Here is a 21,809-nt window from a genome sequence, read left to right on the forward strand (position 1 = left end):
CCCTAATGGGGGTGAAGTTGTCACACTTATGACTTTTGTGAATTCTGAGTCAATGCTGTTTCATTTATGTGATTTTAGAACAGATTCATGTACATGTCTGATCAAGAAAATTCTCTATGTATTAATAAAAATATATTGTTTTTATAACTGTGTTTGTCCTTTGGGTGACCATTTATCTTTTGGGGGTTGTTCCCTTTTCATTTTTCTACATCATTGATATGAAATGGAATCAGATGACCTACAGTGGGGATCGAAAGTTTGGGCACCCCAGCTAAAAATTTGTATTAATGTGCATAAAGAAGCCAAGGAAAGATGGAAAAATCTCCAAAAGGCATCAAATTACAGATTAGACATTCTTATAATATGTCAACAAAAGTTAGATTTTATTTCCATCATTTACACTTTCAAAATAACAGAAAACAAAAAAATGGCGTCTGCAAAAGTTTGGGCACCCTGCAGAGTTAATATCTTGTACTGCCCCCTTTGGCAAGTATCACAGCTTGTAAATGCTTTTTGTAGCCAGCCAAGAGTCTTTCAATTCTTGTTTGAGGTATCTTTACTCATTCTTCCTTACAAAAGTCTTCCAGTTCTTTGAGATTTCTGGGCTGTCTGTCACGCACTGCTCTTTTAAGGTCTATTCATAGATTTTCAATGATGTTGAGGTCAGGAGATTGTGAAGGCCATGGCAAAACCTTCAGTTTACGCCTCTTGATGTAATCCCCCGTGGATTTCGAGGTGTGTTTAGGATCATTATCCATTTGTAGAAGCCATCCTCTCTTTAACTTCAGCTTTTTCACAGATGGCATCAAGTTACCATCCAAAATTGGCTGAAATTTTATTGAATCCATTTTTCTTTCTGCTCGTGAGATGTTCCCTGTGCCACTGGCTGCAACACAACCCCAAAGCATGATTGATCCAACCCCATGCTTAACAGTTGGACAGAGGTTCTTTTCATTAAATTCTGTGCCCCTTCTTCTCCAAACGTACCTTTGCTCATTCCGGCCAAAAAGTTCAATTTTAACCTCATCGGTCCACAGAACTTGATTCCAAAATGCATCAGGCTTGTCTATATGTTCATTTGCAAAGTTCAAACGATGATTTTTGTGGTGAGGACGTAGAAGAGGTTTTCTTCTGATGACTCTTCCACGAAGACCATATTTGTACAAGTATCTCTTTATAGTGGAATAGTGTACCACAACTCCAGTGTCTGCCAGATCTTTCTGGAGGGATCGTGCAGTCAAACGTGGGTTTTGAATTGTGTTTCTCACAATCCTGCGAGCTGTTCTGTCTGATATTTTTCTTGGTATTCTAGATCTTGCTTTAACTTCCACTGTTCCTGATGACTGCCATTTCTTAATTACATTCCGAACAGAGGATATTGACATCTGAAAATGCTTTGCTATCTTCTTATAGCCTTCTCCAGCTTTGTGAGCGTCAACTATTTTCAGTTTCAGTTTTCTAGACAACTGCTTAGAAGAACCCATGGTGCTGATTGTTGGGGCAAGGTCAGATGAGTCTGGGAATTTAAAACCTTTGAGATTGACATCACCTGGTCTTCCCAGACGATGAATGAGAACAATCCATGACACTGGCAGGTCTCAGCTTTGCAAAGGGGGCAGTGCATGCTATAAATTCTGCAGGGTGCCCAAACTTTTGCAGACGCCATTTTTTTCGTTTTCTGTTATTTTGAAAGTGTAAATGATGGAAATAAAATCTAACTTTTGTTGACCTATTATAAGAATGTCTAATCTGTAATTTGATGCCTTTTGGAGATTTTTTCATCTTTCCTTGGCTTCTTTATGCACATTAATACAAATTTTTAGCTGGGGTGCCCAAACTTTCGATCCCCACTGTATATTTGAAGAGTGCTTTTTTATAGAGCTTTATGGCGCATCCTGATGTACAGCTTGCACTGGCATTATAGTATATTTTGCACATTTAACGGATAAAATATTTTCACAAAGGCATAATTTTCTTTTTATTTCAAACCCAGTAAAATGTATGGTAATATTAAAGTGTCACTAAAGGTGTTCTCTTTTAGTTTTGGATAGAGTGGAGATGGATTAGAAAACCTGTAATTTTGTATAGGCATATGTATTACCATTAGGGAGATTCACCCTCATTTGTCCTGTTTACTGTTATCGTCGAAAGTGAAAGTAAAAGAAAATCCGAAATTTTGTGTTGACATCAGGACAGAAATAGAAAGGAAATCAATGGGAACGCTAGTTCTGGTGACCCTGCTGACACTCCGAGATTCCCTCACTTTGGAGGGATTGCCTCTCACTTCCTGCTTTGGCTATGGCATAGGAAGTGAAAGAAATCTCAATGGAATACAGATGGCATTAAAAAAACTGACAGGGGTTATAACCCTCTCTTAATCTATACAACATGAAAAAAAATTACATTTCAATGAATCTTGGGAAATAGAACACAAAACAAACATGGAATACATTTATTTACAAATACCTATTGATGTTTTTAATGATTTTTCAGCTTTGTGTCTGCACCTTACCTTTTTTACCTGCAATATGATAACAATTCTAGGTTATAAATATACAGAGCACCCATAAAGTGCAAAAGGAAGGGAAATAAAACAAAGTACACTGCTCAAAGAAATTAAAGGAACACTTTGAAAACAAATCAGATCTTAACGGGGAAAAATATCATGCTGGATATCTATACTGATATGGACTGGGTAATGTGTAAGGATGCACCATCGTTTGCTGGAAATTAAAATTATTAACCTGCAGAGGACTGAATTCAAAGACACCCCGAAATCAAAGTGAAAAAATAATGCAGCAGGCTAATCCATTTTGCTGAAATTTCATTGCAGCAACTCAAAATGTTACTCAATAGTTTGTATGGCCCCCATGTGCTTGTATGCATGCCTGACAACGTCAAGGTATGCTCCTAATGAGACGACGGATGGTGTCCTGGGGTATTTACTCCCAGATCTGGACCAGGGCATCACTGAACTCCTGGACAGACTGAGGTGCAACCTGGCGACATTGGATGGACTGAAAGATGATATCCCAGAGGTGTTCTATGGGGTTTAGGTCAGACAAGTGTGGGGGCCATTCAATGTTATCAATTCGTTCATCCTCCAGGAACTTCCTGCATACTCTCACCACATGAAGCCGGGTATTGTCGTGCACCAGGAGGAACCCAGGACCCACTGCATCAGCATGGGGTATAATAATGGGTCCAAGGATTTCATCCTGATACCTAATGGCAGTCAGGGTGCCATTGTCTATCCTGTAGAGGTCTGTGCGTCCCTCCATGGATATGCCTCCCCAGACCATCACTGACCCACCACTAAAATGGTCATGCTGAAAGATGTTTTAGGCAGCGTAACATTCTCCACAGCTTCTCCAGACCCTTTCATGTCTGTCACATGTGCTCAGAATGAACCTGCTCTCATCTGTGAAATGCACAGGGCACCAGTGGCAGACCTGCCAATTCTGCTGTTCAGTGGCAAATGCCAATTGAGTTCTATGGTGCCGGGCAGTGAACACAGGGCCCACTAGAGGATTTTGTGCCCTCAGGCCACCCTCATCAAGTCTGTTTCTGATTGTTTGGTCAGAGACAATCACACCAATGGCCTGCTGGAGGTCATTTTATAGGGCTCTGGCAGTGCTCACTCCATTGCTCCTTGCACAATGGAGCAGGTACTGGTCCTGCTGATGGGTTAAGGACCTTCTACGACCCTGTCCAGCTATCCTAGAGTAACTGCCTGTCTCCTGCAATCCCCTCCATGCTCTTGAGACTGTGCTGGGAGACACAGCAAACTTTCTGGCAATGGCACTTATTGATGTGCCACCCTGGAGGAGTTGGACTGCCTGTGAAACCTCTGTAGGGTCCAGGTATCGCTTCATGCTACCAGTAGTGACACCAACCATAGCCAAATGCAAAACTAGCGAAAAACAGTCAGAAAAGATAAGTATGGAAAAAAATGTCATGGCCTCCACCTGTAAAACCATTCCTGTTTTGGGGGTTATCACATTGTTGCCCATCTAGTGCACCTGTTGTTAATTTTATTAACACTAAAGCAGCTGAAACTGGATAACAACTCCCTCTGCTAGTTAACTGACCAGATCAATATCCCAGGAGTTTAATTGACTTGATGATGCCATACTCTGATTAAAAAGTGTTCCTTTAATTTTTGCGAGCAGTGTATATAGTCTATTGAAAAAGAAATGACGACACTCTCCTAGTTCATCAAATAATGACATTAAGGCCATGTTGTTGCCAGGATTTTGCTACTTTGGGAACACCAATCACTAAATTTTTTTAATGTACAGTGCCCTCTTTAAAGATTGGTTCTTAACCAGAGAGTGAGAGAAACACAATACAATCATGTGACAATATTCTGCAGCCATGCTTAGAAGCTCAGGGAAGAGAGAAGAGCTGCACAGAGTTTTCAGGTCCTGCCAACACAGATTATTTGAAACTGAGCACAGTGGTACCCTGGGGTTGATTTAATAAAAAGGAGCCAAATAAGCAGTTCATGAAAGAGGTGAAGCTCTGCTGACTTCCATCATCTAGCCATGTGCAAGCAAAAATGCAGTTTTTTTTTCCATTTTCCTTGCATGCGTTTGGGTATTCTGTGCAGACTGAAACTTCATCACATTTACTAAGCTCAGGGGCAAATTCCAGTGCAAAGTGAACATCCAATTTGCCTTTAAAAAATCAAGCCCTCTGTGTCTACACAAAAAAGCCCGTTGATATGGCTAAATGTAAGGTCTTATTGACAGACAAGGCTCTCACTTTTTGGGGTAGTGTGGGAGCTCACTGCTAAGTACCACCTCCTCACATTCTTGTGATGGGCTGTCTCACCAGGCAAAAGGAATGAGCAAGGGAGAAAGGCACTATAAGGACATGCTAAAACTTTTCCTATAATAGTGTTTTTGTGATTCAGCCATATATTTGCAGAGTTTTTTTCAGGCTGGTGCAAGTATGACAGTCTTCAATAAACCCTGCTGTCATCTATACATACAGTGCCACTATTTTATTATTATTATTTTTATTATTATATAGGATTTTAGAGCGCCAACAGTTTGCTTAGCGCTTTACAATATAACGGGAGACAATACAGCAACAATACAGTTCAATACAAGAGGGATAGGAGGGCCCTGCTCCTTGGAGCTTACAATTTTACATTGTGAATACAGACAAATGAAAAAAGACATGTGCCTAATATGTGTATAGCAGTTTCAGAATAGCAGCATAGCACTTTCTGTATAGATTTAGAGAGAAATTAGTCTTTTATTAGTAAATGTACAGTGAAACATTATATTTAGATTTTTTCCGTACATGGATATTTGTATGTGAAAAACCTCCTACAAATCGATCAAATGTTTTCATTCAAAGATGAAATCCAAGTATGAATATTCTATACATAGTAACATTGGTCCAGCTTGGACCAATGTAACTATGTAAATTACATAATTGGCTAATGAACGTAATTGGCTGGACTATGAAAATCACTGAAGTAGACACCGCTATTCCAATTATCTCCACTTGCTTCCAGGTCCTGTGCCATGTGGCTTCCCTGCTGCTTTCTGAACACAAGAGGTTGGCCACCTGACAAGGGCACCATTCAGAGGAAGCTTTGCATTTCCTGAATGAATGCAAAGCATTCTCTGATTGGATGCAGTGCAGAGCATGGTGTCACTATCCTACCTATCCACCTTGTCCAACCAGAAAACACTTTGTATTCATTCAGAAGATGCAAATCATCATTTTCTGAAAGTCACTCTTGCTGAGTGGCCAACCTTTTGTGTTTAAAAAGTAGAATGGCAGCCATTCGGCAAGGGACCCAGAAGCAAGTGGAGATCATTGTGGTAGCGGATTCTGCTTCAGTGACTTCCAGCTTCAAGGGGCATTGACCGGGTATGGTATATACATAGAGTAGTTACATTGGTGCAAGCTGGACTAATTTAACTATGTATAAATTACACCATGCCTGGAATTCTTCTTTAAATAAGGGAAGGAATTACTACTATTTTGCTAAAGTCCTTAGGGAGACTGCTGCTGGCATACGGTAGAAGCAAATATGAGTTAAACAGTACATTTTTTCAATATTGCTGTCTGTATAAATACAGTATAAAGTTGGATAAAGTCAGAAACTCAGGCTGTATTATAAAGCTGAGAGTGTACAATATTTAAAAATAATTTTTGTTTTCAGTTTTTTTGCATTTCTTCTCTCTGTTTAGATTCAGATGGTTGCTCTGAAATGTATACAGAAGAATATTAGAAAATTCTATTGCATCCGAGAGTGGCTGTGGTGGCAAATCATGTGTCACATTCGTCCCTCGCTGACTGTCAACGTAGATGAAGCCAAATTTCGGGCAAAGGAGGTAAGTAGCAGAGCCTGGTAAATGGAAACTTTTCCCTGTTTATCCTTCACACATGCATTACGTGAGTGTATAGCTTGACATGAAGAGCTGTTGTTTAACATTTCCCACAGGAAGAAATCATTGCTTTAACAGCAAAGCTTTCTATATCTGAAAAGTCAAGAAATGAACTGAGACAGAATGTTGACCTGCTGGAGAGCAAGGTAAGAAGTTAGCTTTCAATGACAGTCTGTAATTGGGACAGAAGGAACTACTGCCTGCGGCAAATAGCTACAGGGTATGAATGTTATTTGCTTCAATCTAAGTCATAAAAGGTTCGTAAATATGAATTATAGGCTGGCTTCCTAAACAAACTGATCACATTTTTCACTCAAAACGTAACCAATTTTTGGCACTTGGGGAAACAGCCTATAATATTCCTGAAGGACTGTGAGAGCAGATTTACAAATAGTAGATTTAACATTGCTATGCTATTTGTCATATGAGAACAAATTCGTTTTGTATGTGTATATGATGAGTGTAGGACAACTTGCGTTATACGCAAATTTGCTCACAGATTTTCAGGATTAATCTCTTTGATAGGAGGAGACATTCAGCATGCAACAGTCAATAATCACAATAATGGTAATGGTGTTTTGAAGCACATCAAAAACTACCACTAAGGCATATTTGTTGAGCAAACAAAGCTTTAAAGAGATGTATGAGTAATTTAACATCCGGGGCTCTTATGCAAAGCCATTTCTGACCATTTTGGTGCCTAGAATGGGCATCAGCAGTTCCTGCCCATGCTACTACCAAATACACTTACACCTCTGCTACCATTAACATTTTTTTGCGCCATAATGCTTCTATAGTGTCTGGCTACTTTCCAGCATGGGTACCCTTAATTCTTCACTTTTCTCACTTATGCATACACCAGATCCCATAGCTGTTTATCTCCCAAGAAAATACTTTTGCAGCTCAGTGTGGGCTGGTCACAGAAGTCTGTGAATGCTTGGAAAAGTTTAACATCCATCTGGCATCCCTGCTCAGACACATTGTTTCTCTTTATAGTTTCTAGAAGCTCTACAGTCTATCTAATATATCGTAATGAATTCACACATACATTTTACATCATTTTTGGCAGCATGTTTGCAGTAAAAGCAGCCATGCAACTCCATAAGAAGGCTGGAAAATTAGAACATTTGGCAAAGTTAAAATCAAAGTCAAACGAACATACCACGTCCATTTCAGAAAATAACTAAGTGCAATATTGCAAGGTTTCTAAGTTAAGTTTGCTGTTTTTCAGTCCACTTGGGGTGCATTCTTGGCAACTACTTAATTTACCTATGCCAAGAAATGACCCTGCCTCTATGTGATTGTTATCTGCAGCCTTGAAATCATCTATCTCCATCTATCTACATTCTTTAGCACAGACCCTTGTAGTTATATGTAAAAGCAATGGACCAGCAATTCTGACCCACAGTACATGCTGTTGCATGTAACTTTACAAATGGGGTAATTAGTGACTCAAGAATGTAAATGATCTACGTATGAGTGTAACTGTTAATTTTATCACGAGGACATGTTTTAGAAACACTTTTCTGGAAAATTAACGAAGAAGCCTTGTTACTTTTGCTTGAGCTGCCTGCATCGAAAAATGCAACTATGTCAGTGCAACAATGGAAACTATGGGGAGAAGTTCCATAAAACACAGTGACATTTTAACAATGTGTTCTAAAGGACATGATTCTTTACTTTTAAGCTACAGGAGCAGAAACTTTAAACCAAAACCAAGCACCTAGACATAAAGCTTTCATAGGAAAAAAAGCATTCCTTGACTTATATGCCCAAAATGTGTTGTAGGGTAAAGTTTTCCCAAAAATTAGAGTAAGACCACATCTTACCAAGGCACCTTGTGCCTGTGTCTGGTGGTGTAACCCATATATATTTGCAACTGAGACCTCTGTTTATTATCTAAATTTTTGGAACATATATGGTAATATGCTAGAAAATCTTTGAATTTATATGTAGTCAACAGGGCATTTTATTTTTTAATAAACCTGGACCATTTATGGAGGATATACAGTACCTGGATGTGCTAGAAAGTGGTTTACAGTTTGTGTTCATTTGTAGGAAAGCTGTATCTATTAACTGGGTTGTTTACTCAGAACTAGCATTTTCTTCAGTCTTATCACATGGATGTTTGGTTTGTGACAAAGTTACCTTCAGTTTAAGTTGTTTTTTGAGTATGTTCACAGACTATAGTGGAAATCAACTTAAGAAATAAATAACTGCTTTATGGCAGAAGAGACATGCAAAGTTTCTTACAAACAAAAACAGAAAAACATGCTGTTTCTCACTTATAGCAGTTTTCAATTTTCTGAGGACACTGTACAGCTCATGTTTTGTGCAGTGTACACTCTGGTTTCTTGGAGCATGATAAATCATGCACAGGATTTACAAAGCTTTACATACTCCTGCAGCAAAAAATAATAAATGCACATTTTTTTTACCTGCAAAATAAAATGTGCGTTTTATTATTTTTTATCAAAAGGTGAACTTATCCTTTAAAGCCAAAACCATATTTATTTATTTATATATTTTATTTATCTATTTTAGTTTAATATATGTAGGGATGAGTGAATGTGGGAGCCCTACTGATGACTATGGGCAGTAAAACTAGCTATTTTTTCTGGCTTTTTACAAGGCTAAATGGCAATGGCTGACAATTACTCAGCAATGCAACACTGTACACAAATTATTTATTATTTTTATTTTTATCATTTTTTGAAATGGATAGATCTTTCTTTTGGTGGTATTTATTAACCACTATGTTTTATTACATAAAGGAAAGAAAGGTTTAAAAGAACTGTCACATATCAAATACAAATGCCAAAACAATTAAAACACCATTGAAATCACTCTCTTTTTGAAAAGTAGACATCCCAAGGTGATCACGTTTTGCTATAATTGTTTAGAAATTAAGAAACATGCTAATATTAAGGTTACTAAACATGAAGCTTGGTAATGTTACACTGGATACTGTACATCGTTAATGTACATTAACAGAGGGAAGAAGTAAGGAAGTTAATGTACAGGTCACATATAGTGGGAGGATGCAGATGAGAAGTTCAGGATAAGGGAGGTGAAGGTAATCATATACAAGTATTATAGAGACAGGAAGGAGACAATGTGTATAGGAAAGTAGGGGAATGGTAAGGAATAATTCCACATTAAAATATTCAAATTCATAAAACCTGCTACTGCCTACCTTTCCACCATAAATCCTTCATTTATATGATTGTTCTTTCTACCCTTCCCCTGTTGTGAGAGGAAGGGCACAGCTCTCAAATGTAAACACTAGAAGTGTTTACATTCATAATCACTGTGATTGGACATCAGAGAAGTCACTAGGCACAGAGCTGCTATGATTACTTTGTGCATTTTGCCTGTGATTTGCACTTTCCAATAACAACATGATCAGAGGCATTGTGTGCACACCAAGTACTAACACAAGCTGTATCAGAGCACTTTTAAAAACACTGGTGCTCCAGAATACTACAAACACCAACTTACCTTTCAAAATGTTTAGCCACTGCTGTTGCAAATGACAGAATCCTTGATGCTGCATTAATGTAAACAGTGCAGAGGACCTAGTTGACTTTATTGATCATGATTTCTGCACAGACCATGAAATCTTGGCTAATACAGTGGGCACAGAAGGAGTCTTCATGCCGTTTTGTCAGTAAATTTTTATAACACTGTCTTTCCACGTGATTTCTGCTTTGCACTTTTGAAATGACGTTATCTCTCTTAGTAACAGCCATTGCAATTGTTAAAATAAGATGATAGATGCTTGCTACATTCTATTGCATAACACAGCCTCAGTGTCTATTCACATCAACATTTTCTACATTCAATCTCATAAGACCTTTCCGTTAGCACATACTTCCTTCACATCGGTTCTAGTGCACTTACTCCTGTGAGCCTCACTATCTACCCTCTTGCTCATGTACAATATTTTTATTCCCCCAGCTTTATACATATTATTTTACACCTACCTCCCTTTCCCAATAGGAATAGATTACCTCTCGGTATAAATTAGCTACTTCCCACATAGCTCTGTGTGTCAAGGACACCTTATGTTAGACAAATTCCTTTGTATACCTCTCGTTTGAGAGAATAAGTCCTCCTTACGATTATATTGTATACTCACAATACGGCTGTCTCTGGGTTCGACACATCTCCACATGTAATTTTGTAATCCTGCACACAGTTTTACATACAACCATTTCATAAGAGCTTTAATAGGAGATAGAGTAGATGGTCTATCTCTTCTCTGGAGTTTAGTTTGTTCTGGAAGTTGAAGGAATATATATCAATACATATATATGGGTTTCTATGAGACACGCCTGACACTTCCTTTCTTCTCTGTCACACTCTTTATTTCTTCCTCCATATAATTACTATCCCTATTTCTACCTCTACACGTCCCTGTTTTAATCCCCCCTCCCCCCCTCCAAAAAAACCAAAAATCCCCCCCCCCTTTTTTTTTTTTTTTCTTTCTCTTCCCGCCACTCATTTGGTATACCTATAGACTTTGAACAGGTTTTTCTGGTATACAACATCATGGCTATCAACCACACATCTACATGTTCAGCCTCACTCTCAGTGGCCTCTCTTAATGCCAAGGGCTTAAATATACCTGAGAAACGCTCACAACTTCTAACATACATGAAAAACCTTCGAGCAGATGTGCTCTTTATCCAAGAAACACACTTTCGAACGGATCACATACCTAGATTTTCAAATGCTAATTACCCAACGGCTTATCATGCAGTCAACGCGGAAGTGAAAGCAAAAGGTGTATCCATCTTACTTTCCAAACAGCTCTCATTTAAAGTTACTGAGTCTCTCGAAGACCCTGAGGGGAGGTTCCTCTTTCTCAAAGGTACCCTTTTTAATAAGCCACTTACTTTTGCCAACACCTACAGTCCCAATACCACACAAGTATGCTTTTTTCGTAAAATCTCCAAATTACTTGCTATGTTTCAATCAGGTATTTTGATTCTGGGAGGTGATTTTAATGTAGCTTTGAACCCGTTGGAAGACACTTCAACTGGTTTTTCCTCTAAACCTTTCAAAGCACTCAAACAGATTAAACTTGAACTTCATGACCTTCTCCTTCATGATACCTGGCGCACCCTTCACCCTACGGACAAAGACTACACCTTTTATTCCGCACCACACAAATGCCATTCCAGAATCGACTATTTTTTTCTCTCGCAAAAGGACTTACATATATTGAAATCGGCCTCGATCGAACCAATGATTTTATCTGACCATCACCCAATTATGATGACTTTACAATTCCCGGATACACCAGCCGCATCCAAAACATGGAGATTGGACCCCTTTCTTCTTACAGACTCATCCGTCACCCTCCAGATCCGTGATTCTTTGACCAACTACTTTAAAGAAAACACATCTCTAGATACGACCCCTCTCGTACAGTGGGAGGCGCACAAATGTGTAATGCGTGGCCTTCTAATGTCCATATCCGCTTCACGAAAACGCCTAGCTCAAACATCTTTTACTGCCTTAATGCAAAAAGTCCGTGCACTTGAATGCACGCATAAACGCTCTAGAGCCTTGGAATCTGCAACAGAACTAGATCAGGCGCGAAAACAACTCCAAGATGTCGTTGAAAAAAAAAACAAACGTAATTTTACGCTACAACAGAAACTTTTCTATGAACATGGAAATAAGAGTGGCAAATTTCTAGCCAGGGCCTTGCAATCTAGAAGGGCAGCTCAGCAAATCTATCAGCTCACTTCCAAGCAGGGTCGCCTACTGAAAACATCAACGAATATTGCAGCTGAATTTGAGCAATACTATTCCTCTCTCTACAATTTACCCGTACCATCTAAACCGACAGGAGACACTAGGCCTCGTGAGACTATTATTCAGACCATCCTGACTCGATACCTTCCAAACTCTATTTCTAGAACACAAGCGCAAGACTTAGATGGCGCCTTGACCCTGACGGAACTACAACAAGCCATTGCACAACTGAAACCTGGTAAAAGTCCAGGTCCTGACGGGTTTATCACTTCGTACTATAAGTCTTTCAGTGACATCTTAGCACAGCCATTTCTACGGGCCTTCAACACTTTAGATACACCAGGGCAATCCATGTGCCATCTCTCTGAGGCCCATATTACGGTCATACCAAAAGAGAATAAAGACCAAACCTCTCCAGCGAACTACCGTCCGATCTCTCTATTAAACATTGATCTAAAGATCTTTGCCAAAATCTTGGTCAATCGTCTATTACGCATCATAGATCCCATCATATCAACAGACCAGGTGGGCTTTGTACCAGGGAGAGAAGCTAGAGACAATACAATAAGGGCCATAAATATTCATCATTGGTTAACTCAAAAGCAACAATCTGGCTTCTTTCTATCTCTAGATGCAGAAAAGGCATTTGACAGACTGGCGTGGGACTACATGGAGGCAGTTCTGATTGGACTTGGATTGCCTCCGCGTTTCCTGGCATTTATCATGTCTCTATATACCACTCCCACAGCTAAAGTGCGAGTTAATGGTCTCCTTTCGGATTCCTTTTCGATAGGCAATGGGACTAGACAGGGATGTCCTTTATCCCCTCTCCTATTTATTCTGACTCTGGAACCTTTGCTGAATTGCATCAAACAGAATGATAACATTAAGGGGATTCTGATAAATGGCAAAATTCATAAAATAGCAGCCTTTGCTGATGACATACTACTTTTCCTAACAGACCCACATATCACTTTACCTAATCTGCTGCAAGAATTCAAGTTGTTCCAGTATCTGGCTAACTTCAAAATCAACTTCTCTAAATCCCAAGCCCTTAATGTCTCCTTGACCCAAGATGTGTTTAGACAAGCGAAATTGAATTTTCCTTTTACTTGGCAGTCGGAGGCGATCACATATCTGGGTATCCAATTACCAACTCACCTAACGGAACTTTACGATAAAAACTTCTTACCCCTCTTGCGTAATATCTCCACAGACCTTCAGACTTGGAATAAACCCTGGTTCTCTTGGTTTGGTAGAGCAGCCATTCTCAAGATGAACGTACTTCCTAGAATATTGTATCTACTGCAGACAATACCGATTAAACTACCAACTTCTTTCTTCGCATCCTATAAAACACTCTGTACCTCCTTTCTTTGGTATAATAAACGCCCAAGAATTAGCTTTGCCCAACTCACTATGCCTAAGAAGGGTGGAGGTATTGGATTACCTGATATTGCCCGATACTACAGGGCTTGTCACCTAGCAAGGGTAGTAGATTGGACCACGACCCACAATCGTAAGGTCTGGGTTGGTTTGGAGGCAGATTTCTCGACAATACCACTTGCCCCTTCCCCTTGGCTGGAAAACTCTCACATTCCTTCGGAGTTTCGGGAACACCCTCTTATAGGTCCTACCTTAAGCTGTTGCCATCAGTTGTTCCAGAAAAAAGAACTCTCTTCCTCTCCGGGTCAAAATGAATCCAGAGTTTCTGCCGGGTATGACCCGGGCCTTCCTAGCCGGAGATACTCGTCCAGTTAATCTGACAGTACATCAACTCTTCAAAAATAAGAAGTTCTTATCTAGAGAGGACATTATGAAGACATGGCCATCCCTGAACTTTACGCCATGGATGTTCAGACAACTTCATCACTTTATACGAAGCTCCCCACATCTACAAGATTACTCAAGGCCACTTACTCCGTATGAGAAACTTTGCTTTACGGACTTCCCCCAGAGACATGTTATATCCAAGCTCTATTCCTATCTGGATACCGCCAATACGTCTCAACATCGAAAGGCCTGTGAGGCCTGGTCGCTTGATCTACAACTGTCATTGTCACCGGAAGATTGGGATCACATCTATGACCATATGCATACAGGTTCCATTTGTGTCTCGACACAAGAAAACAACTATAAATTATATTCTAGATGGTACAGAGTTCCATCCTTGCTTCATAAATTTGACCCGGACGTTTCGGATTTATGTTGGAGATGTCAACAGGCAAAGGGTACACTCCTACATATATGGTGGGACTGTCCGCTGCTACAGCCCTTTTGGAGTAAAGTGCGAGTCTTAGTTTCACAAGTAACCACATACAATCTAGACTTCACCTTGGCACAATTTTTACTCCACCACTCCTCACTTCCTTTTCGGACTTATCGTAAGTCTCTTGCCTTGCACATGATAAATGCGGCAAAACAATGTATCCCTGTTCACTGGCGGTCAAAACAGGTTCCCACTGTACGAGAGTGGTTCCTTAGGGTCATCAGGATTGCGGAGATGGAGGAGCTGATTTCAGTGGCAAAAGAAAACCCCGAGAGATTCAGGAAGACTTGGGCATGTTGGAAACACTTTCAAACCACCAGTATTTATCGTTTTTCTATGAATGAATGAGACGAGATTCAAGAACACAAAAACCTTTAGAGCTCTCACCTCTAGAATTGCTCCATAGACTGAGTCTACCTGGACTATATCTTACATAAAGGTATAATCTACGTCACCATAAATAATGCTCCATGATATGATTAGTTAACAGCCACTATTTATTATTTGACCCCCTCCATCCCCCCCCCTTTTTTTTTTATTTTTATTTTTTTTATTTTATCCCCTTCCTTCTATGATGCTACTCTTCACACTTCCTTTCACCTGATGTGCCTTTCTCTCTTCTTTTCCTTTCCTTCTTTCCTTCACACCTTTTTCCTCTACAAATAACTATATCTTTTATGAGGGACAGGGTGCCCTTTCACATATAGGTATGATTGTCTTTCACAATAAGAACCCTACATTGCCCGGCTACGGACACAGAAGAACTGCACGCCTTCAAATGATATATTGTACTGCTCTTCATGGTCCCATTATTTGAATAATCCCTACGCATTAGAGCAGCATCCACTATAATTCTCTAGACTACCTATTATAATCAGTACTCTTTTTTTTGGTTTAGTTTACTCAACTGCTATAATGTGATCTTTTGTAACAGGGTAATTCACACTTCAAATAAACAACTTATGACCCGTCTGCGCTACGGGAGATTAAGACAGATGTTTATGCGCGGACTGTGCTCCGTATCCGTATATGACTTGTTATGCCTTTCTTATTTCAAAATAAAATAAAACTTTTTTGGAGATTAAAATAAGATGATAGATTAAGTGTAGTTATTAATTGGACATTTTCCTGAAATGTCTCTTGAAAATGTTCTGTAATGTAAGGGCTCAACTCTCTCAAAACATTTATAAATAGTTTTTCCTCCATTTTATCATGAGGATATATTTTTGCCCAAATGGATATCACAATAGAAACACCTTATCTTCACATCTTTACATGTCAGCAAAAAAAAAAGAAAGGATTTTATGAAAAGTGGCAGGGACCTACAGCTACAATGGATATATAGAACACAGACAGTATTTCATAAGCTCTCCCTGGATTATGTAAAGGAACAGTGCAGATATCATGATAATGATGGAAGTGTGACACTTCATTTAAGTCTGCATACAGGAGAAAGGGCCCTGTACTGCAATCCGGGGCCTTTCAAATACAATAAAGTAAATCTAGCATCTGATGAAAACGCCTTGACTATATTCTTGATATCTTTATAGTTACATAGGGCACATTGTTGCCAAGAAAGTAGTTTTGTGCCTATTGAATAACAGTGCTAAAATTTAGCCTTGCCCCGAAGCCACGTTATTTATTAGTAACATGGGCTGAATGATGATATAAATACAGACAAAACAGCTCTATGCACTTTTAAAATAATAAAATATTATTATTAATATTATTATACAGTATTTATATAGCGCCAACAGTTTACTCAGCGCTGTACATTATAATGGGAGACAGTACACGAGAAAGCACAGTAACAATACAATAATACACGAGGGGTTCGAGGGCCCTGCTCCTTGGAGCTTACAATCTAGGAGGGGAGGTAGTGGTACAGGAGGAAATAGCTGTGGGGGATGGAGTGGTAGGAAGAGTGGAGGAGATCGGCAATTAGGTGAGGGCGGGGTAGGCTTCCCTGAAGAGATGGGTTTTCAGGGTGCGCCTAAAGGTGAGGAGGGTAGGTGATAGTCTGATGGATTGGGGTAGGGAGTTCCAGAGGATGGGGGAAGCCCTGGAGAAGTCCTGGAGACTGGCATGGGAGGAGGAGACTAGGGAACTAGAGAGTAGGAGGTCTCGTGAGGAGCGGAGAGTACATTCTGGGTGGTAAATGGATATCAGATCGGTGATGTAGTTTGGGGCAGTGTTATGAACAGCTTTGTATGTCAATGTTAGTAATTTGAATTTTATGCCTTGGGCAATCGAAAGCCAGTGGAGGGATTGGCAGAGGGGGGTGGCGGATATGGAGCGGTTCGTGAGTTGGATGAGTCTGGCCGCAGAATTCAGGATAGACTGAAGCGGGGATAGTCTCTGATGAGGTAGGCAAGGGAGTTACAGTAGTTAAGTCATGATATAATAAGAAAGTGAATGAGTTGCTTTGTAGTTTCCGGGGTTAGGAACGGACGTATTTTGGAGATGTTGTGGAGGTGAAGTCTACACGAATTTGTCAGCGATTGGACCTGGGGCTGGAAAGACAGATTGGAGTCTAGAATGACACCTAGTACTCTGGCTTGCGGGGTGTGGCTGATGGTGGCGTTGTTGGTCATGATGGAGACGTCGGGGGGGGGGGGGGGCACAGGCTGGGGTGAAAACTAGGCACTCGGTTTTGGAAACAAAATATGTATGAACATATCATCCCTTAAATGACAAACCTTAAGAGTGGCAAAATCAGCAACATAAATATGTAAACAGCTAATAAGCCCTCTCAGTAAACAGGTGCAATTATGCAGTCATGTAAAAACCTCACAGCAAAGAATGCGAACATCTGGACATAAAATATACACATCAAATAAAGTGAAAATGTCCATAAAAGTGTTTATACACAGTGTCCAATGAAGACCCACTCTGTTCCTGGAATAAAACTGCTCACTTCCCCATGTGTGTTCAACCACTTTATTCCTTCATGATAAGCCAGTGAACCCTTGGTCGTGGCTCACTCACTATCCTGTATTGACCATATAGTAAGATGGTCAACTCCAGCATGTGGAAACAAGATGGTCATCCAGCCAAGCTCAAGATCACTCAAGCAACTGTCAGCTCCCAGAGTTTTATATACACCATAGTTTAAGCATAGAAGAAAGGATGGAAAACATCTTTAATGAAAGATGGTTTAAAAAATACAAAGTAGTACACTTACATATGCTGTTACCCCACATTCTAGATAAATTAGCCCAAATAACACTGCAAGAACACCACTACACCTCCTGCTTATACATCCATGTGGCCTCTGCATGATGACATCATCATGTTCTGGCTCCTCCCAACGCATTTCATCATCAAACTTCATCAAGAGAGGCAGGTATGATTAGCTGAATGATGAGCTGAAGGATGATGGTATACCTTCACACATTAATGGCTGTTTTCTGGTGTGTGCAGGCTTTCTGTCCCCTATAGTATGCCAGACAGAATGTGACAAGTCTGTCACCTGGTAACAAGCTTGTGGTGCCGCTCGAAGCTGGACAGGAGGTACAATCACCTTACCAGCAGGGAAAGAGAGGGGAGCAGCATCCTGAGTCATACCAGATACATGCTGAATGTAAGAAGGGGTGGACAATGCTCTACCGATCCCCAGGAGTCAACCAGGAAGTGATGTAGGCTCTAACTGGCCTCAGCCATCACTAGGCCATGCCCTCTGATATGTTTTTCCCAACCAGGGGCTTGGCCACAGAGGCTCAGATGAGGCCAGCTAGAGCCTACATCACTACCTTTTTGACTCCTGGAGATCGGTAGAGCGGCATCCACCCCTTCTCATAAATCTATCACCTGATCTAAGCTTCAGTATTTCTTTTTTCATATAATAATTTATTTTTTGTCATTATGAGCATATACCACTATGCAGCTGCGTTTGTATAAACAAGATTTTAAGTAAAAAGAGAAAGGCCCTCTTTAAAATATTTTGCAAACGTTTTGTCAGAGGAGACATTTTAAAATACAGAGCTGATGTCATTTATTCTGAAGCGTGCAGCCTTTGCTCAACGTCTCATCAAACTTAATGTGCCCAAATGCAAGAACATGAGACAATAGTTTCCACATAGGTACAAAAACATCCAAGCAGTTTTTATATTTCATGTATTGATATTAAAATATATGCAAGCATATTTATTTTTATAATTGATATATTTAGTAGTTTTTAATTCTTATGTTGCAGACATCAATGTATTTAAAGATTTCAGGTTTCTAAAAATCATTGTTTTCCATTATCATTTGTCAGTTGTAACCATGGTAACAGTGGAGATCATTCAGGGCTTCGTATATTCCTTTTAACCTCTCAGACACTTCATATATCATCTGTTCTTCTTTCTGAAATGAAGTGTCAGCTTTGCAAAATAAATACATTAAGATGTATTTCTCTACAGTATACCCAGATGGTGGTATAGCTAAGCTGGCTGCAGATCCAGATAGAAGGTGCCTCCAGGTGCCTGCAACATATTCAATTCTTTTGTGAAGCACTCTAGCAGCTCCAAATTGTGGGATACTGTATAAAAGAAATTGCAACTAAAACCCATATGGGTAAAGTGCCTATTACCACCACCTTTACATTGCTATTGACAGAAAATGACAGGTGGTGGGAAGGGGTTGGGTTAAATGGTGGCCATGCAGGTTGTGGTTGCTTTTTTGTTCAAAGAGCACTCATGGATTTAAAGTGGAAGTAAACTTTACTTTAGAGCTTGTACCTACAGGTAAGCCTATAATAAGGCTTACCTGTAGGCACAGTGAACATCTCCTAAACTTGCACTGTTTAAGAGATATTCACATAACATTATAAGAATATAAGGCGAAGAGCCGATAGCTCGTTCTCCCGGTAAAAGTACTTTATTCATAAAGGGTACAGTGTGCAAGTTACAGCACCTTAAGGTGCCAGGAAGACACTGTGAGCTTTGGAGCACCGTTGGTCTACCTCCAGGGGAAATCAACCTGGGTGTACATTTTCATTTATTCACATAGCATGCTGCTGGTGATGTCACCAGTGAATGCTCTCTGAAGGGACAGCATATCATGACAGACCTTCTGAGCTCCATGCCGCAGCCGAGGGCTCCCTCGTGCATGTGCGGGAGTGATTTCATCACAGACCTGCCATTTATGTGGCTGAAGTCTGCAAACCCAGAAGGAGGACTGGGTGAAGATGGCAGCACTGGGAGCTGTGATGGTGCTGTGCTGGAAGGCTCTGTGTAAAGGTAAGTCTGCCATAATGACTAATATGTGGTGCATACTAGTACATTATGACCTAAACCTGTAGGGGCCCATTGTTTGTTTTTTTTCCTTGAGGTTTACTACCACTTTAAGGAAACTGTAGTCTAAGGAGGCCCCTTCAGTAACTTTAGAAGTCTGCATGTATGAATTCCTGAACTGTCGCAATATACAGAAATATTCTGTAGAGTTCAAGACATCATTGGACTTCTCCAGTAACTTTACCTAGGCTGAGATTATGTCATCAGTCTGATGCAGGCAGTAAGAAGCATTTCCTTAAAGTAGAATTAAGGGTAAAACAGCTTTTTTTTTTTAATTTTGGATAGAGTAAAAGATGGTTAAGACCTCTGTCAGTTTTTTTGGTCATCTGTGTCCCATTAGGGAGATTTACCTTCACTTAAAGTGGTAGTTATGTCACCTGTTTAATTTATACAGAACCTACAGGTAAGCCTATAATAAAGCTTACTGGTAGGTACAGTAAATATCTCCTAAGCGTGCACAATTTAGGAGATACTTTAGGAGCAGCTCGTGACGTAATCTGTGCATGCGCACTGGACTCTGAATGGACTGTCAAAGCCAAAGCCTGTGAACCTGGAAGGAAGACCGAAATGAAGATGAAAGCCCTGGCAGCGGAGACATCGCAGTTAAAGTAAGCCTGTCATAATGTGCAGCGAATACTAGCACATTATGACATCTTCCTGCAGTGGCCACATTTTTTTTCTTTTTTGTTTGCTGTTTACTAGCACTTTAATGTCCCATAGACAAAACAGGAAGTGAGAGGAAATTTCTTGGTTTGTTTTAAAGGGTATTCTACCTTCTGTTAAATAAACAAACACACACATAAATAAATGTCCCCATATTGCAAAAGTAAAAAAATGTGTTTATTGTTTTTTTTTCCCATTAGAGCCTGCAAAGCATAGCAAACACAATCAGTGGATCGTTGATGCAATGCTCTGGCTGCGGCAGACTCTTGCTCCAGCTCAAGTCTGTACTTCAGCAAAGGCCTTCAGTTACAAAGCTGGAGGAATTATCAATGGACTACAAGTGTGGTGACATCACCTTGTTTGTGCTCCATTGAGAATTATGACTCCCTCTGCTGTGGTGGGAGATGGGATTTGTAGTTTCCTCACTAAAAGATCTCTGTGAATTAAAGCAGAACTACACTGCATCTGAGCACCACAAACCAAGAATGCTATTATTCAATTTTATTATTCAAAGCAAAGTCCATCAACCATCCATGTCTCCATGCTTTATTTTGAAGAAAAATCACTTTGAAAAACATCCTTTTGCATTTCTGGTCATGACCATCCTATGTAAGGGCAGATGTTTCATAGTAAGTATTTGTAGTATTTATGTTCCGGAATCCATCTGCCCTTCATTCAGGCATGCAGGCAGGAATGTGTGTGGTTAGCTGAGAAAACCCCTCCTACCCTTCTGAAGAATCCTGGGATGTAGAATATAATTTGCCTAGGCCAAAAACCAGGAAGTAACTGAGGAAATATAAAAAAGAAAAAGTTTTAAACAAGTTATATGATGCACTTCCCTATCTATTCACTAATGCTAGCAGCATAAGGATTACAAATAGTCAATGTTGATTGAGAGAGAGAAGTTCCGCTTTAATGATGTAGCTGTATGGGCGGAGCTGCATTAAATTCAAAGCTGACAGGGGCCAGTGGAGAGCAGAACCCTGTGATTCTGTAAGGGGAGCCAAGGTATGAGGGTGAGGGACTGCAGTCTATGATTTTGTTTCTGGTTACACTCTAAATATGGTTGTAACATGAAAATGTACCCCCTGAGCCAGATCACTGAAATTTTGCTCTGTGTATGGTAAAATTCTGGCAGGTTATTATTCTCTGAGCCTTGCTGATATGCAACAGTTTTAGGTGTGTTGAGCCTTTCCAGATAGCAGTAAAACTTACAGCAAGGAACTGTATACACCAGGGGTCTCCAAACTTTCCAAAATAAGGGCCAGTTTACTGTCCTTCAAACGTTAGGAGGGCTGGACTGTGGCCAGTGGGAATAGAAAGTGTCTTGGTGTCAGTGGAAGTAAACAGTGCCCCATCATTGGTGTCAGTGGGAGGAATAGTGCTCCATCATTGTTAACAGTGGAAGGAATGGGTGGG

At 40.0% G+C, this 21,809-nt stretch overlaps 1 protein-coding gene across 2 annotated transcripts in view; it reads left to right on the plus strand.

Annotated features, from left to right (window-relative positions):
- MYO18B (myosin XVIIIB) overlaps positions 1–21,809 on the plus strand; it is an 810,748-nt gene that overhangs the window by 426,501 nt on the left and 362,438 nt on the right. For both annotated transcript variants that reach the window (XM_089684120.1, XM_089684121.1), the window contains exons 25-26: positions 6,216–6,359; positions 6,470–6,559. In XM_089684120.1, the coding sequence (XP_089540246.1) occupies positions 6,216–6,359; positions 6,470–6,559 (234 nt within the window). The remainder of the gene's footprint in view (positions 1–6,215; positions 6,360–6,469; positions 6,560–21,809) is intronic.

This window comes from Staurois parvus, unplaced genomic scaffold (genome assembly GCF_062004578.1).
Source record: "Staurois parvus isolate SC_StPar_1 unplaced genomic scaffold, SC_StPar_1.0 ptg000336l, whole genome shotgun sequence".
In the NCBI taxonomy this organism is placed as follows: Eukaryota; Metazoa; Chordata; class Amphibia; order Anura; family Ranidae; genus Staurois; species Staurois parvus.